At 39.8% G+C, this 18,490-nt stretch overlaps 1 protein-coding gene across 1 annotated transcript in view; it reads left to right on the top strand.

Annotated features, from left to right (window-relative positions):
- The window catches only part of LOC124259381 (WD repeat-containing protein 97-like), a 50,807-nt gene that overhangs the window by 16,421 nt on the left and 15,896 nt on the right, over window positions 1-18,490 (top strand). The window contains 14 exon segments of the mRNA XM_046693507.1: window positions 1,636-1,737; window positions 7,774-7,991; window positions 8,725-8,797; window positions 9,763-9,804; window positions 9,807-9,944; window positions 13,808-13,842; window positions 13,844-13,918; window positions 14,217-14,308; window positions 14,549-14,678; window positions 15,230-15,341; window positions 15,694-15,841; window positions 16,655-16,730; window positions 17,771-17,832; window positions 18,172-18,325. Coding sequence (XP_046549463.1) covers window positions 1,636-1,737; window positions 7,774-7,991; window positions 8,725-8,797; window positions 9,763-9,804; window positions 9,807-9,944; window positions 13,808-13,842; window positions 13,844-13,918; window positions 14,217-14,308; window positions 14,549-14,678; window positions 15,230-15,341; window positions 15,694-15,841; window positions 16,655-16,730; window positions 17,771-17,832; window positions 18,172-18,325 — 1,457 coding nt within the window.

The raw sequence follows: 18,490 nt of genomic DNA, 5'->3' as shown, positions 1-18,490 counted from the left end.
GTTTTGAGAGTGATTTTGAGTCGACTTACGTCAGTCTGTAACACACTTCATGAACTGTTTTGGAATTTGACACTGTGACAGATTACAAACGGAAAAAATGTTCTTCAGGCAATGCATTGTGGGTAAATACTGCAGGTGGAAGGCTTTTATTGATTATTTTGTTTATTCTCCCGAACAAGAATGTAACCAAATTAACAGTTGCACAGAATCAATCTGGGTAACGGCTTTCCAATGTAAATGTAGATCCTGTTGAGTAGAATTTTGATAGATTAATCTCTTCTCATCAAATTTGATGCACCTAGGTATCTCACTAAATAGGAACACCAAGATTTGTTGTATTGTAAATGACAACTCAACATGGCATGTCAACAAATACCTGCTGATGTATACATATCATACTATGAGTGTTCTTTTGCATTTGGGGCGGTGGGGTAGCATAATGGTTAAAGCGTTGGCTCGTCACGCCAAAGACCCGGGTTCGAATCCCCACATGGGCACAATGTGTGAAGCCCATTTCTGGTGTCCCCCCGCCGTGATGTTGCTGGAATATTGCTAAAAGTGGCGTAAAACCAAACTCAGTCAGTCCTTTTGCATTTGGACTTACTATTTCAATCCATTACATGAATTCAAAATTTCGTCCAATATTGCTTACATTAAATTTGGTGAAATTGTGTGAAAATGTCAGCAGATGACACAAACTCCAATTATCACCATGCTCTTGATGCCTTGAAATGAACATTAGTCATTAGAGATACAACATCTTCCTGTCATTGTATTGAAAATTCTTCTCAGTCATGATATTAGAAGTTATTAAAACTGAATCACCGAATGGTTGTGCACAGCTGATAGCTATTTCTGGCATATGTAACAAAACATTGTCACCCTTGAAATTGAACCTGTGCATATTAGACAATGTTTAGAAGACAGTGAAAATTTCTGCTGAAATTGTCCATCATGTATTCGATCAAGTTCAAGCTTTATTGCAAGTTCCACATTTTCACTGACCAGCTTTGTGAATGACATAACAAGCACTCAAACTCCAACCATCACCATGCAAATAGCAATACACATAAAAACTCTGCATACGGAAAGGGAGGTAACTGCATAATTTAGTGGATCATGTCATTCAAAGTATTGCAGCATTTCAGGGTCTTGTGTTCAAAGCCTGGAATATTAACAGATTGTTTTTTTCAGAGGAAATTTAAATGAAATTTGTTGGAATATGTATGGATGATTCGTAAGTGGAGAACCCAAACCTTTTTCCAGCCTAATAGCACGATAGAGTGAGTGAGTGTTTAGTTTTACCCCACACTCAGCAATGTACTATATGGCAGCGGTCTGTAAATAATCAAGTCTGGACCAGACAATCCAGTGATCAACAGCATGAGCATCGATCTGCGCAATTGGGAACCGATGACATGTGTCAACCAAGCCAGCGAGCCTGACCACCCGATCCCGTTAGTCGCCTCTTACGACAAGTATTGGTTACTGAAGGTTCATTCTAGCCCGGACCTTCACGGGTCATAGCACGATAGAACCATACTGGCCTCCTTTCCTGGCTCTCTCTCTCCCCACTCTCCCAATCAATCAATTACTCTGTAGTTACTGAATGTTATTATTAGACATCTGTTACAGAGATGCTGTTCACGGTCCTTGGTAATGGCGACATCATCAAGTGCCGCACCAACACCAACCCCTGCAGCCTGGTCGCGCGATGGAAATGTCAGAATCCTAACGGTGAGGCTCGGCACGACGCTGCTGCAATGCAGTTACCTGCACACTCACAGACATGTACAGAGGGTGGAATGACCTGTCCATGAGTTAAACATAGACAGACACCTCTAAAGTAGTGCCAACTCCAAGCGTACTTGCCTTTTTATACTTTTATTACCTATGAAGGCGAAAATATCGGGGTTCATATTTTTCATACGATGCCCTGGGGCAAAATATCACTTTGTCATGGTGACGTGACGTCCTGAACAATGATATGACATCATGTTTCTTCTGTGACATTGCGTTCTACATGCGGCGATGGCGGGTAGCCACCTGTTTCAAAGTAGATTTGGGTTTGTTTTCCTCAATTTGACAACTTTGGTAATAAACAGAATATTATATTCGTGCCCATATCATACTATGTTTACGATACTCGTGCCTAAATATCGGTATATCCCTCGCTCTCGCTCGGGAAATACCAACATCTAGGCACCCGTGTCATAAAGAGAGTATGACATGGGCACTCATATAATATCCTCGATTTAATTTGAATTTACACAAAATGTTTGGTTTAATAGTATTTGAGTAACCAAGTCCAACTTCCCGTGTTAGCATTTTACAGAGATACATCTGTGTCACTAACAGAAACTGTTTTATACCTTATAATATCATTATAATATCATCAGTACCAATACTGACCTCCTTAACTACTGGATGATGATATTAAAGGCTCTACTCAGGTTTTCATGTCTGTTCTATTGAACATGTACAAATCATTACACCCTCTGAAGGTTTGTATGTTGCCAGATATATCACAAATATATGTTTTGTGTTTGTAATGTAAGGAGGCATACTGGCTGATCTTTCAAAAATTCTGTTTTTCTAAGTTCAATTTTGCAATTTCTGTGAAATATATAGAAATAAATGTATACAGTAAGACCTGTTAGAGCATCAGCTCGATTCCTTTCACAAAGTGAAAAAGAAAAATGGTGAAATTGTGATGTTTTTGAAGATGAAAGTAGTAATACTTTATAAGGTCAAAGTAAATATTAGACATGACTATTAAAGCCAGTAAGATCCTAATTTGCTGATGATTGTGTTTGTTAACCAGTAATAACGTGTGTTGTTGCATGACGTTTGAACATAACCATGATGTTTTCACTAAGTGATGATGTTTGCGGTGGGAGTTACGTTGCACCACTTCATGGCGTCCAGACACCGTGCTAGTTGAGGTTCACATACGTGTACACCAGGGGGCAGTCATGTGTGCCTGGAGGCGTGTATAGGAATCTAGCCAATCAGGGTCCGTCTCATGTCTCACTCACAAAACTCTGTATTGCATTTGGTAGTTTGAATGGCAGTTTGGAGGCGTTGCTTTGTATTACATAATTTGTATGAATAATGTAGCAAATTATTCTTTTTTTAATTTTACGACTTATATTAACTATTAAGACCCCTTTTTTCATTGAGCATTGTATCAAATCGAGGATGTGGGGTGTGAAATGGTTCCTGGGTATTATGTTGGAAAAGAAATATGACATCAGGAATAATTAAAATGATTTTCCAAAAATTTCAAAACTTCATCAAGCTCCCTTCCATATATTTATGGCTGCCAACACAGTCATGGACACTCACCCAACCCCAGACCCCTAAACCCAATAGCCGATAGAGTATTTTGAACAAATATATACATATAAATATCCAATTCCAAAATTGACTTGGCAGAGCATGTATGTTAACATGTAAGGTGTGGGAAACAAGGAGGGGTGCACACCCGTGTAGCTAGTGTTGAAAACTCCCAAAATTCCAAGCCAGACAGCCGGACTGGTAACTTTAAAAAATTACCAGTACGGATACAAACTTGCCTGTCCGGTTTTCAACAATAAGAAAACAAAATAAAATCAAGTTTCTGAATACTTTACTGCATGTATTGTAACGTTAAGGCTAAGGTACATGGCCTGGTTTATAAACTAGAAATCTGTTGCATTTTCTGCCTCACAATCAAGACCAGAAAAATATCTACCAAACCACCGGACAGGCAACTTTTGAAATTGGACCGTCCGAGATAAAAATAGACCATTCCGGACGGTCGGGCAGGCGGGAATTTTAAACGCTGGTGTAGCCCCACTCGATCTGCCTACCAGACCCCCCAACCCCACGTTGTATTGTTTGACGTCTCCAACCCTTCCCAGTGACTCTGACCACCCATGTATAAATGACCAGTCAGCATGATGGTTTGATTTGTAGTTGTCTCTTGTCATCATCCAACAGCCATGCCACTTCTGTATCCAATGCAATGAGTTATTTCTGAGTTTTGTAACTGAGACAGGTGTTGAGACGATCCAGTCACTGTCCTATTGACGAGGTGCAAGCAGTAGAAGCTAGATGTACAGGGACTAGTTTGGTACTAGACTGTAGCTAGAGATATGTCAGTAGCACATGCGTGATTTAAGTACACTGCTTGTACAGACATTGGGATTTAACTAGGCCATTTGTGAGGAGTCCCAATAGGAGTCTCAGAAGGAAACCTCTGTGCCAACTAGTGATGTTCCGATTAATTGAAATAATCGAAGATTGGTCGCAGTGACCAAACGACCAAGCAATTGATCACATTTTCTCATAATCGAACACAAACGATTTTGGAACTGCTGTTTTAGTGTTTGAAACACTTGACGATGGAACATATCTTCGAAGGTGTCAGGGCCTGAAAACTTGTTTAATTCGTAGAAAACTCACTTCACTAACTGAAAAGTCATGACTGAATATTTCTTGAAGACTCCAGAAAGTTTATGTTCATGATATATTACTCATCACTTTAAAGTAGCAAGTTGCATCATGTTATACATATCTACAATAACAACCTTGGTAGGAAAATCTAAAACATGACGCTAACCAATTTTTTTCAATGATTGTTCATTGGTAATGCAGCAATCATCAATTGTGAGAATTCAACCAATTCCCAACACTAGTGCCAACAACAACAAAACAATAATGTACCATATTCAACATAATAAACTCAAATAAGTGAGCAGCTAGCAAGACCAATCTCTAAATAATCTTTGTAAGCATGCCTTACTTTGACCCCGACAATAACTTGTCAGTCTGTGTGTATAATATTATAGACATGGAAAATTGTATAAAATAAACTTAGGGAAAGCGAGAAAGTAAAATGTATTGTATGCATCCTGTGATGGCTGAATTAGAATTGGTTATAATGATTCAAACATATCTACTATTGTGCATCCCTTGGAATTAGTAATTCAGTGCATCTTGTTTTCTGGTTTTATGAGTAAAGGCTGCTGTGTATATCAAACAGAGTTAGTATAGTAACCATGAAAATTAAGCCTATTCCTGAAGACTAGAATCGATCATTATTTGATTATTTGTTTTTAAGGTATTTTGTGAGTTCAGATGGGCATGGTTTTGCAGTGTACAAGGAAAGATCATAAGTAATATTAATATATGTGGCAATGCCACTGAAGTATGGTGGGAGTTACCCGCCCCTTGGATCCCTATAAGTTTGATCAACCTTGGTATATCTATAGAATTTGAAGTGCAAAAATATCGAGTGCAGAGAAAATTAATGAGAAACAAGGGACAAATATTTCCTTACCATTTTTTAGCTTTGAAACAAACCAAGGGTTTCCTGGACAGACCAGGTAATCCTTGGAACAATGATCCGTCTAACGAAATGGGACTTTTGTAAGACTTGATTCCCTCATTATCTTTAATGTTGATTGTTAGTCATGGTATTAACTATTGGTTTGTCAGATCCAGGTTTGCACCTTTGGACCGCCATAATACAGCTGTATGTTTGTGCCTATGATGACAGATAACATCGTGTTACTCACCCCACTAAGCATGTCCACAGCTAACACCCAAACACCAGCCCTTATAATATCACCCATACCCCTGCAAAGTTGTGAATAAGTACTCATTATACAGTGTGCTGTTTGTGTTTATTTGCTGTGCAGTACTTGTATCTGTAGAGTTGAAGATTGCTTGTAGAGGTATTTGTCTTTTCCTCATTCATGTCCATATTTGTGTTCCGTGTCCTTATTCCCATTATTATAGGACAACGAAGGAGCAGATCAAACAGTTGTTGTTTCAGTTTAAAATGCCTGGGAAAGATGTCAGGTTTCAATGAAGTTATTACTGTAAATTCAGGTCACATGACAGTTCTGTTACAGAGCTCCGGTTTTGGATGACCTTCATGTGTTGACCCATCCTCACCAGTCGAGGGACACTGTGTCCTGTGCTCAGACATATCCCTGGAAAACACTTGTGACAGTCACAATTATACCATTGAAACAAAGATTGAATTGTAATGAAATCACACAAACCTACAATACTGATAGAAAGTATGTATGTGTCAGTTCCATAATTGTGTAGTCCATTGATTAACTGGACTGACTGACTGAGTTTGGTTTTACGCCGCCTTTAGCAATATTCCAGCAACATAACGGCGGGGGACACCAGAAATGGGCTTCACACATTGTACCCATGTGGGGATTCGAACCCGGGTCTTCGGCGTGACGAGCCAACGCTTTAACCACTAGGCTACCCCACCGCCCCTTGATTAACAGGAGTAGGTAGTGCATGGTCATGCTTATTGTGGGGGCATAGATGGCTACAATATGGAAGTCACTTCTTGGTGGTGTGTGGTCCTGTGTATAGCGCTCAGGTCACAATCAGTTGAAGTTAAGCAACATTGGACTCGGAGAGTCCTTGTATGGGTGACTGTGTGTGGTAGCCTCCTGAGAGTTTCTAGGGCTTCAGTGCTGCCCCACAACGAAACACATGTGATACATGTGGTTTCACCTTAGGCAAGTGAGTTTGTTTGTTTGTCTGTTCACCCAGCAGAAAATGGGTACCCGGTGAAATAAGTTGTGAAACTATTAACCTTTCAGCGCCTAGCAGGCAGCTTGGGTTATCCAGGGTGATAATGATCAGATTGTGGGCTTTGAGCAGGATATCTAGCCTGGAAAAGGTGCGTTATGAATATTCTCATGATCATTATTATTATTATTATTATTATTGTCACTGGGATGCGTCAGTTGAACTGATCATAGGTTTGAAGCCCAGATTCAAACTGACTTGGTTTGCCAGCCCTGTTGTACTGAAGTGGTAACTGTCTACAAACTCTTTGGCCTTTTCTTCAAAGATAAGCTGACATGTTGTTACTTTAAAACTCATCTCACACACGTGAGATGGACCAGACAATCCAGTGATCAACAGCATGGGCATCAATCTATGCAACTGGTATACAATGACATGTGTCAACCAAGTCAGCAAGCTTGACCACCCAATCCCAGTAGTTGGCTCTTATGACAAGCATGGGTTGCTGAAGATCGATTCTAACCCGCATCATCACAGGGTCCGGGTAGAGGGTAGATGGAGGAGGTATATGTGACATGACACAGTCAAGGTAGATCTAAGATACTTAATAGAATGTCTGTAGTTTTCCAGGGATATGAAACTGCTGAGCACACAGTAGCCCCAGATTGTATCATATGGACATATTTGCACCTTATTGATTTAAATATCAAATCCACAGACAAACTAGTCAGGATGTGTCAGTAGTTAAAAGACGTGCATAAGATAACAAGTGAATTGTGGACTGAAATTAGTACATACAGTCCCTCTGCAATCATTTGCTGGACCTCAGTTCAACCAAACAATCCAGTATTAGCATTCTGACTAAGATCTAACCCTCCATACTCCATTGTTCACTGATATGATGGCTTTTGGCTTATGAATTCATTTTGGGATCTCATGGTGGGGAGAGGGGAAGAAGTGAAATAAAAGACGTTGGTGATGTTGTCTTTTTCTATCGTAAAATGTGTTCAGAATGCCATGTAAGTATTGTAGGTTTAACTGACTTATAGCTTTCCTGTATTGTGTGGTGGTGAACATTGTGGGAAATATCAAGTCAATATTTTTATCCTTTTATCATATGAGTATTTGTATGTAGATCTCTACACCCTTTAGCCCACTTTTGCTTTAGTTGTAAAGAAGTCTATCTGTTGATACTGAGTCCTGTGTTGTGATGGTCTGCAGATATGTGTAACTATCTGCTGGTGTATGAGTATGTGGTGGACTCCACGGCTAGACATGATATCTGGGCGCTCATGAAGAAGGGCGTGGCCACTCGTAGCATAGCAAACCTAGCCCCTGCCAAGCAGAGCCGGAACCGGACCCTCCTGCTGGGAGGGCGGAAGGATGGCTACATCTGTGTGTTCAACTGGGAGACTGGAGCGGTCGACTTCAAGGTGGAAGTGAGTCTGATTTGTGTCTTGTGTAACACACATATATCTCTCATGTCATCTTCTTTATGTTTACAGCCTGGAAGAAGGACATGGTTGTGATGTATTACTTTCATTTCTTCTGGCCAGACCATTGTTTGTCAGTTTTGTGTTTGTGTTTAATTTTGTTATGATATACTATTCACCTTTTGATAGGAAAGTCATTTTTATTTATGTCTGAAAGCCCTATCAAAAAGAGAGGAGTGTATTTAATTCAAAACTGTCACTAATTTTGGTCATTTCAGCATACTGATCATGAAAAATATTGAAAAGATGCAAAATAGGTCAGACCATGTTTTCTTGGATACATTTGATGTATTTAGCACCTGCAACAACTCACTCACCCTTGTGTCTTCAGAGTGTTAGCCACATATCACATGTCACTATGTTCCATTGTTCCTGGAGCAGTCCAGCATCATCTTCTGGCCACATACAACTCAGCAATCATCGGCAAATACATTTCTAGACTACTCTTACTAATAAATTTATTTAAATTGTTATTTTTCTTAAAATTATTGTCCCTCACCAATATTAGTATTTTTCTGATTTTTATCTTGATTAATTACAAATTGCATGTCCCACAACCCATTCATGGTGTCTCAGCAGGGTGGTAGATACATCAAATATGGTTATGTGAACCTGATACTTTCCTGCACTAACACAGTGAGATGATGACAATACAGTGTGGGACATGTTTCTGTGACAGGCACATGGCAGCAAGGGTGTCCTCAACATGATCGCTAACTCCAGGGCCGACCAGGTCATATCAGCAGGCATGGGTAGGTGCACAGGTCAACCTGAGCTGGCAGTTTAAATCTCATTGAAGTTGCATTTGGTACTCTGATACATGTCTGTGTGCAGATCTGACAACACCTCAGTAGAATGTCACATCTGGTGAAATTTGTAATTAACACCTTTCAGCTTCAAGGATTCTAAATTCTTGTTGTGAGTGAGCAAAACATTCCAACCAGCATATCTAATTTCTGTATCCCCAAAATAAGCTAAACTGCCAGGTCTGAGTGTAAATAAAAAGGGTTACACTGTTATTATGTTGTGGATAGTGTAGAAGTGCATGGTTATTCAGAGTACCATGATGTTTATATATCAAAATGGAATTCCATCAGAGGATGTTTAATTAATGTGTTTTCTTTTGTCAAAATTCTCTGTCTGTCCGTAATCATTTTCTTTCCAGACATTCTCAAAAAACAGTTCAATATTTGTCAACTAAAGTTGGTAGAAATATATCAAACAGAACCTTAAAAGTGGTGCCTTTTGCTATTTACAGATTTTTGTCATTTTTATTTCTCTTGGTTTCCATGGAAACGTTTTGAACATAGTCTCAAAAGGGAGGGGTGGGCTTCGTTTCTGGAGCACAACTTGAAAACCGTTCAATATTTTTCTACATGACTTGGCAGATATATCAAACAGATTCTTGAAATGGTGCCTTTTGCTATTTGCAGATTTTGGCATATATATTTTTCATGATTTCCATGGAAACGATTTGGACTTAGACTAAAAAATGAAGTTGGACTTTAAGTAACCATCAGATGATTTGTTCTTTCAAATTAGTGGGGGCTGTCAGATGATTTGTTCTTTCAAATTTGTGGGGGCTGGTGGGATTTGTCATCTTCTGATGACTCTTGTTTACATTTGAGTTATGTGAATGGGTCCACAACCTCATGCTAATTCCTACACTGTTCAGGGCTGATGTGTTTTGTTAAACCACATTACTCCTGGGTTGCAGATAACGTGATCAAGGTGTGGCGACTGTACCCATTTGCCCAGGAAGGCTGACCCCCCTCATGTCCTTCTACTGCGCCCACACACCGTCCTTCATGACCACCATCAAGACCCGGCTGTGTGTGGCCTTCCAGGACCCCTCCACCGCCACCTTCAGCACGGTCCTCTATAACCTTAAAGATAAAGGTAGGGTCTTCACCAGAATACATACCCTGAGAACACTGCAGTGTATGTAGGTACACAGCTTAACCCTGTTATTGTGGAGCTCCAGGCTTTTACCCAACCTTGTCACTCTGGAACACTTAGGTTTGCCTCCTCCTTGTATTTCTGCAACCTCCAAGACTCCACCCTGTTATTTTGGATTTTGTTAGTTAGGATCTTGTTAATGTGAGCCTCATTGTCTCTTTAAGTCATTTATTGTGGATCTCATTAATAAGGCCTTCATTAATGTAATCTTTCCTTCAAAAGCTTTGTTGCTCTTAAAATTTATCTCTTGAGTGAAACTATGTATTTTATGCCAATTTATGTATATGAATTTTAGATTGATTTGTGGACGTCTTGAATGGAAGTCTTGTTCATCTCTCTACTCCATGTTATGGAAATCTCCTTGCAGAGATTCTGTTATTGTTGTAAATATGCAATGTTTCAGTCTCCTCATGATGTCCCAGTATTTTAACATTGATCATGCTGGAATTATTTAGAAATTTAGATTAGAAGGTTTCACTGTATAAAGTATGCTATATCTTAGTGATAATATCTGATACCGATAACTGCAGACTGCATACCACTCTGGTAAGAATATCAATCCTTTCATTATCATTTGCCACTGGTTTGCTTACTCTAAGTTCATCATTGTTTGTACATCACCATGCTTTGAGCCTTCATCACCCTCGTCATGGAGACCATATTGTCATCACTTCATGTTTTGTTGCCACTATTTTACCTTTTAATGATAATCAAGACTGGATATTCGCTGACCTTTGACTATTGATGTTACCTCTGCATGAAACCAGCAACAGAACGTGTTCAGGACAAATTTCTGAGAAAAATTGTCATCGCCTCCTTTATTGCTGCAATGATTCACCCAGACCTTGATTTGATTCGAATTCCGATATTGTACACCTCAATTCATTCATATTTTCTATTCGATTCTTCATACAAGTAAAATCATCAGATGTCAGTTAACTCTCAAAGTCGGCTTTTAGCTGAAATTCATTGTCAACGCAGTGATGTCTACTAACAACAAGTCTCATTAGATAATTAGCCCAACGCGGACATCCAGACATGTTTCACCTTATTTCAGCCGAAATGCTCGAAGCTAAGTCAAAATTATGTTCTGTCTGTGTGGAAATAATTTAAATAGGTATTCAAATATCGAATCGAAATAGTGATAATGGTTATTGAAAATCGAAACTAAGGTGTCAGATTCGATTTCGATGAATCGAACAGAATCGCTTGCAGCTCTAGCCTCCTACAACCCTTCTTATTCTTTGATCTGGTCTGTACAATGTACCGTACATGTAGTACATTTGTACATCTTGCACACATAATTATATAAATTAGCCACACAGAAAATGTTATCATGATTTTTTTGTCTTCTTTTCTCTATTTTCCTGATTTCCTTACATAATACCATTTATTATGTTCCCTCTAGTTTTGCATCAACCGAGTTCGGACAAAATGGATGCTTTCAGTGAGGAATTGTTTGATAACTAACAGAGTGATATTTGTCCTTTAACATATTTGATGTGCACACATGATCATGAGTTGAGATGCAATGTCTAACTAATCCTGTTGTTGATTTGACCTGATGAGCACTTACCTCAAATCTGACAGTCAGACCCAGGCATCATGACTAGTCTCTGGGATAATCCTGGCGAATATATAATCATACATTCTCTATCGACATTCATTATTGCTGTATATTGTAGCTGCATACGATGACAATGTCTGGTTAATGCCTGTTCATCTTTGACTTGTTGCTGGTGTGTGCCACTATTTTGCCAGAAGTTGGATCAAATGTATTTCTTTTACCAAAGTCAGAAAGGATAAAGAATGGTATACAAAAACTGAATAATGTCTACTTGATTCTACACAATCTAAAGACTTTTGAATATGTCAGTTTTCCTCTTGGAGTAGAACAGATTTAGTTTTGCTAAGACTTTATGTGAGGAATGGAAAAAGACAGAACACCAGATCTGGTGTCTTTCTTTACAAGTAACAAACTGACATTCCTGAAATTCCTGTCCAAATATGTCATGGCCTTTCCCAGTTTCAAAAGTAATTTGTTATGACAAAACAATACTTTGTTTCAGAGTAATTGTTGTTATTCCTTCACCCAGTAGATTTGTTCATATAATCCTCCAATATGACTTTCACCATTGCAGACAGCAAAATTCAAACACTCACTCACTCATTCACCATTCACTCACTGTTCACTGACTCAGCTCAGTTGCTGGATTGTGCACTTTCACTCACTGATCATTGAATATGATGTGGACTCAGTAGCAGAAACTAAAGTATTTCTTGTTTACAGGAAACAATGTTCTCACCATGTTCACCATGTTTTCAGCACATTCTCCCTTGAGGGATCTTCTCTAACAGTAGTTACCCAAACACTGCCTTTACTTAATAAACCTTTCTCTTGCAACTGGTATTACATGTATTTGAGAATATTGTGCCCCTTTTCAAACTTAGGACGTCATGAACTATTATTAACAATCCGTATATCATGTACTTGTATCAGCAGTAAGTATAGTATTGTATCAAAATAAGGACACTAAGTATAGTAATATGTCCATATATCACATCAAGTGTCGTATGGTGTCCTTTGTATCAACAGTAAGTATAGTATTGTATCAATATCAGGACACTAAGTATAGCAATATGTCCATATATCACACCAAGTGTCATATGGTGTCCTTGTATCAACAGTAAGTATAGTATTGTATCAATATAAGGACACTAAGTATAGTAATATGTCCATATATCACATCAAGTGTCGTATGGTGTACTTGTATCAACAGTAAGTATAGTATTGTATCAATATAAGGACACTAAGTATAGTAATATGTCCATATATCACATCAAGTGTCGTATGGTGTACTTGTATTAACAGTAAGTATAGTATTGTATCAATATAAGGACACTAAGTATAGCAATATGTCCATATATCACATCAAGTGTCGTATGGTGTACTTTGTATTAACAGTAAGTATAGTATTGTATCAATATAAGGACACTAAGTATAGTAATATGTCCATATATCACATCAAGTGTCGTATGGTGTACTTGTATCAACAGTAAGTATAGTATTGTATCAATATAAGGACACTAAGTATAGTAATATGTCCATATATCACACCAAGTGTCGTATGGTGTACTTGTATCAACAGTAAGTATAGTATTGTATCAATATAAGGACACTAAGTATAGTAATATGTCCATATATCACACCAAGTGTCGTATGGTGTCCTTGTATCAACTGTGAGTAAGTATAGTATTGTATCAATACAAGGACACTAAGTATAGTAATATGTCCATATATCACATCAAGTGTCGTATGGTGTCCTTGTATCAACATTAAGCATGGCATTATGTTCCTGTATCAAGACTAAATATGGTATTGTGGACCCTAGATCAACACCACTAAGCTAATTGTGAAGATCCGGTTAGAATTGGTCCTCAGCAACCCATGTTGTCGTGAAGAGGAAACTAACGATTGGGCGGGTCAAGCTTGCAACTTGGTAATGACACATGTCAGCGTATCACAATTGCATAGATCGATGCTCATGATGTTGATCACTGGATCACCGCCATATAGCTGGAATTTTGCTGAGGGGGCGTAAAGTCAACAAACAAAACAAAGGAACAACACAAAAGCATGGTATAATGTTCTCATTTAACACTAAGTATGGTAATGTATCTCTGTATCAACAGAGTTTGGTATTGTGTTCTATATAACAAACACTTAGTACCCTGTCCTTGTATCAACACTAATCATGGTATGTCAGGGCCCCTATAACATCACTGTTCTTGCCTTTATTTAGATCGGTTTGACCACAAGCCAGACGATGACCACCTTTGACCTGATCACAGGGATGACCTCCTGTCCCCGGATGAAACTGTTCGCTACCAGCAGCATGGATGGCACCGTCCGGATCTGAATGAAACCAATACTCTCACCAGGTGAGAAGTCAAAACTCTCACCAGGTTAGGTTTAAGGTGACATCAAAACTCTCACCAGGTTAGGTTTAGGGGGTGATGTCAAACTATCACCAGTTTAGGTTTAAGGTGACGCCAAAACTCTCACCAGGTTAGGTTTAGGATGAGGTCAAAGCCTCACCAAGGTTAGGTTTAGGGTGACATCAAAACTCCTCACCAGGTTAGGTTTAGGGTGACGTCAAAGGCTCCTCACCAGGTTAGGTTTAGGGGTGAGGTCAAAACTCTTTGGTGAAGGTCAAGGGAGAGGTAAAAACTCTCACAGGGAAAGGTCAAGGGGAGATCAAACTCTCACAGGAAAGGTCAAGGGGAGATCAAACTCTCACCAGGTTAGGGTTTAGGATGAGGTCAAAACTCTCACCCGGTAAGGTCAAAACTCTCTCACCCTAGGTGAGGTCAAAACTCTCACCCGGTGAGGTCAGGTCCTCACCTGGTGAGGTCAAAAACTCTCACCAGGTTGGGTAAGGGTGAGGTCAAAACTCCTCACCAGGTTAGGTTTAGGATGAGGTCAAAACTCTCTCAGGAGTTAGGTTTAGGATGAGGTCAAACTCTCACCATGTTTGGTTTAGGTTTGAGGTAAAAAACTCGCACTACCAGGTTAGGATTAGGGTGAGGTCAAAACTCTTTGGTGAAGGTCAAGGGAGAGGTAAAACTCTCACAGGGAAAGGTCAAGGGGAGATCAAACTTTCATCAGGTAAGGTTAAGGGGAGGTAAAACCCATATCAGGAGGTGAAATCAAAACTTTGATCATGTGAGGTCACAACGCCCATCAGCAGGTGAGATCAGGGGCAACAACTGTCTCTCATTCCTTTCCATACATGTGTATTATGCTACTAAAAGAAGTAAAAGGTGTAAAATAACGCTCAATTTCTTCACTGGATTACAGCCAGTCTCTCATAGCAGATTATCTGTAGTTTATATAGAAAATTGTTTAACTTCTTTGAGTGATGTAACAATGGGGCAAGTTCTATGAAATATACAACTTCTTTAGTATAATGAAAGCAACATTTTTGTGTTGCTGATAACACCGCCATGAAGCCGAGTGATGTACAATACTGCAGGAAACACATTATATACACAGGAGTCAAGTCAAGGAGAGGAATAATAGCTACCTCAAGCCAGGCTTGCCAAAAAATATCTGCTCCACACTAGAAAATTGTTTGTTCCAATAACTTCTTTTAAGCAGTATGTTTTAAGCGATTTCCTTCACTAAATTTACCATGTTTAAGAGTTACAGTTTCATTCCACAGGTTGTTGCGAGGCTGAACACAACACCGCTGAGTATCAGGGTTCCTGCAGCCATAAGGGAGACCTATTGCTTGGAACAGGGGATCATCTCTTCAAAATCACCACATGAGAGATGTAAAGTCAGCTATGTCCAGGGAGGACGGCTACGTTAAGCATGTCAGCGGCCCTCAGTTTACCTTTAACCATATTGTTTGGTAAAGTTGTTTTAATGAAAGAACAGCTTGACTATCACTTCTTATATGCCATCATGAAAGTAAGCCAGAATTTGTACTCCCAGATTTGTTGAATATACACTGTACTGATTCATAATTATATCATAATGGCTTGGCTGCATTCTTGCATCATCATCTTCATGTGAACAGAATTCTATAAAGATGAGCAAAGACAACACCCATAGATGTTTTCTGAAGATCGTGCTTGATTATATGAATATAATTTGACTGTTTTAATAATCATGTGTTTTAAGTTCTACCACGAGCGTACAAGTTCCGCATGGTGTCGATGAAGTTCGAGGTGGAGCCGAATGAGGAGCCGATCCCCTATGATGACAACCTCCTGAACATGCTCAGCAAACAGGATGTCAAGAGACTGAAAAACTCCAAATCTTCCTTCAAGTAGGTCACTGTTATGGTTGTTCTTGCTGTTCATTGTTGGGATTAGATTGTGGTCTTGAGGCCCTAGGACACTCATTCTGTGTTATTGCACTTGCTGCTGACTTGCACATTTCTCCTGTCTATAGTGGGTGGAGGTTGGTATGGTCAGTGAATGTTCTCCCTTGTTTAATCATTTGAGTGCAGTCTTGTTCAAGGGAAACAACTCTTTCAGGTTAAATGGCAGGTTGTCTTTTATAACCATGGCAACCCAACAATTCATTTCAAATTTTCATCTCTTTCTTTGGGGCAATGGGGTAGCCCAGTGGTTATATCGTTACCGACTCATTATGCTAAAGGTTCGGTTTTGATGTGTGAAGCCCATTTCTGGCATCCCTGCCTAAGTGATATTGCTGGAATATTGCTTGAATATTGCTGAAGAAAAGCGTTATGTAAAACCAACTCACTCCACTCATCACTTTGCTTTCAAAACAAAGGATGACAAATTTCTTTACCTCTTCCTTTTTGGCTAGTTTCCTGATGTTTTGTAAAATGGGACTTTACCGACTGATTAACAGGGGGTTCCAGGGGAGAATCGGTACCATAGGTTTTTCCCGGTACACCATTTGACTGTAAGTGACTACTCAGATGGGCAGTGGCAGGTTAACAAAGCCCATTGCACAGTTGTTTGTACACCATGCAATCAACCACCAGGCCATTGTGCAGACTCGTGAAAATTACAGTGCCACTGTTGTTTTAGTTTACCACAGCGAGCACAAGCAGGCCTGTCACATTCATTCAGTCTCCAGTGGAAAAGGATGCTCTCATACGTTTCAGATTTGAGCATTTTGTTGACCTTCTGTCAGCGGAGGAAGAACAGGAAGTGGTGAAGGAGAACCCGGTGAAGAAGGAGGTTTTGTGTCACACCTAGATTTCATAATGGATGATAACACCGATCTGGGGATGGAGTAAACCCTAGTGGGTAATGCATTCAGGATTATTATCGCTATGATTACCAACATGGATGAATGTTTGAAACAGCTCATTTCTATCCCCAGCACTGATTTTGCTGGAACGATTTGACAAGGGCAGAAGATAATCCATACACACATGTATACATACTAATTTTACATCCAAACAAGATGTTGCCATCTAAAGCAACATTAATCAATTGACAAAATTGCTGGATGATTCTGATGAGGAATCAGTACCACTTAGATAGGCAGGGGTTTCACAAAAGGTGAAACACTTTCAACCTTGTTGTCATGAGTATCATCATGTCAAATCGTCATCATCATCATCATCATCATCATCATCATCATCATCATCATCATCATCATCCAATACTGTCACATTGTCACTAACACCATGAATGTTGTTTCACCCGTGCACCAAAGCGGTTTTCCACGGAGTTGAGGCTCGTGAAGGAGTTGCTGCGTATCCGTGATGGTGAGGCTGAAGGAAAAGATGGAAATAATAACCACCAAAGGAAATTGGAAATCAGACCTTCCTCAACTACATGAAGAGATGTTTCTATGACCAACCCAAGATCAAGGTCCAGTGATGCCCAGTTGCACCTTCTAAAGAACTTCAGTATTGCATGAGTTCGTTCACTCCTGTTGTCTTTGTTCCCAAGAAAGCGTTCAAATCAGCTTGTCAGGAACCAAAGGGAAATCGTGTAATCAAATACAAATATGCGCATTGTTTGAAATTAACACAGTACAAAAGCCCTCCAGCCAGAACAGCGACGGTTGGGTAGCACATTGTGGTGAAGGCATTCACTAATTTTTGCCCTGGGGTCTGGTTTCAATTCCCCACGTATTGTGATGCACATATATTTTTGGCTGCTATGAAATGCGTGGATTATTGCTGAATGTGGACCTTAACTCTGTTATCTGTCACTGAAAATCATATGGACTGCCCGTTGTCATTCGGTTATGAGGCGATGACCAGCCCTTCCCAGAGGACCACGGTCATCGGAGACTAGGATGGGACCAGATGGACCTTCACAGAAGGTATTGAGGCGAGCTATAGCAGTGCTTAAGCAGTGCAGGGAGGAGCTAGGCAGTAGGAAAATAATGCAGTTCAGGGATTATGAGGACAGACATGTTGACGGCTTGTCATCACTTTAACATCAGGGATTGTTTTTGATAATATCAATGACATAATGATCTTGTTCAGACTGTCATGGACATACCACTAATGTATACATGTATAATGTGAATGTATGTGTGTGTGTGTTATTATTATTATTATTAGCGATGCGAATGCGTGCATGCGTGCAGTGCTAAACAATAAACAAAGACCAAAGGCGACAACATTCAGCTCAGACAGTCCTGTTTGTCTTTCCACAGAGGATTACCAGAAGAGTGTAGAGCCGGGCCAGCTGGAGTTTTCCTGCTCGTCCCCAACACCAGCCAAGGGCCTCAGAGCCAGCCCTACCCATCAACCCGCAGTGGCTTCATCCCCAACTTCGGTGATGGTGAAGCACCATTTAATGGCCGCCACGTCTCCGGTTAAACTGGAAGACAGGGCACATATGCACCCCTCTCTCACAGCCGGGCAGCTTGATTGAGAGATCAACAAGTTGAAGAAGGTGGGTGTCCTTAATGGCGCAGCAGTTTACTACCTGTGTTGTACATGTGAAGACCAGGTTTACTTGCATCTTAAATA

Source organism: Haliotis rubra, unplaced genomic scaffold (assembly GCF_003918875.1).
Source record: "Haliotis rubra isolate DU_JTF1 unplaced genomic scaffold, ASM391887v1 Scf72, whole genome shotgun sequence".
In the NCBI taxonomy this organism is placed as follows: Eukaryota; Metazoa; Mollusca; class Gastropoda; order Lepetellida; family Haliotidae; genus Haliotis; species Haliotis rubra.
This window is presented reverse-complemented; position numbering and strand designations above follow the sequence as displayed.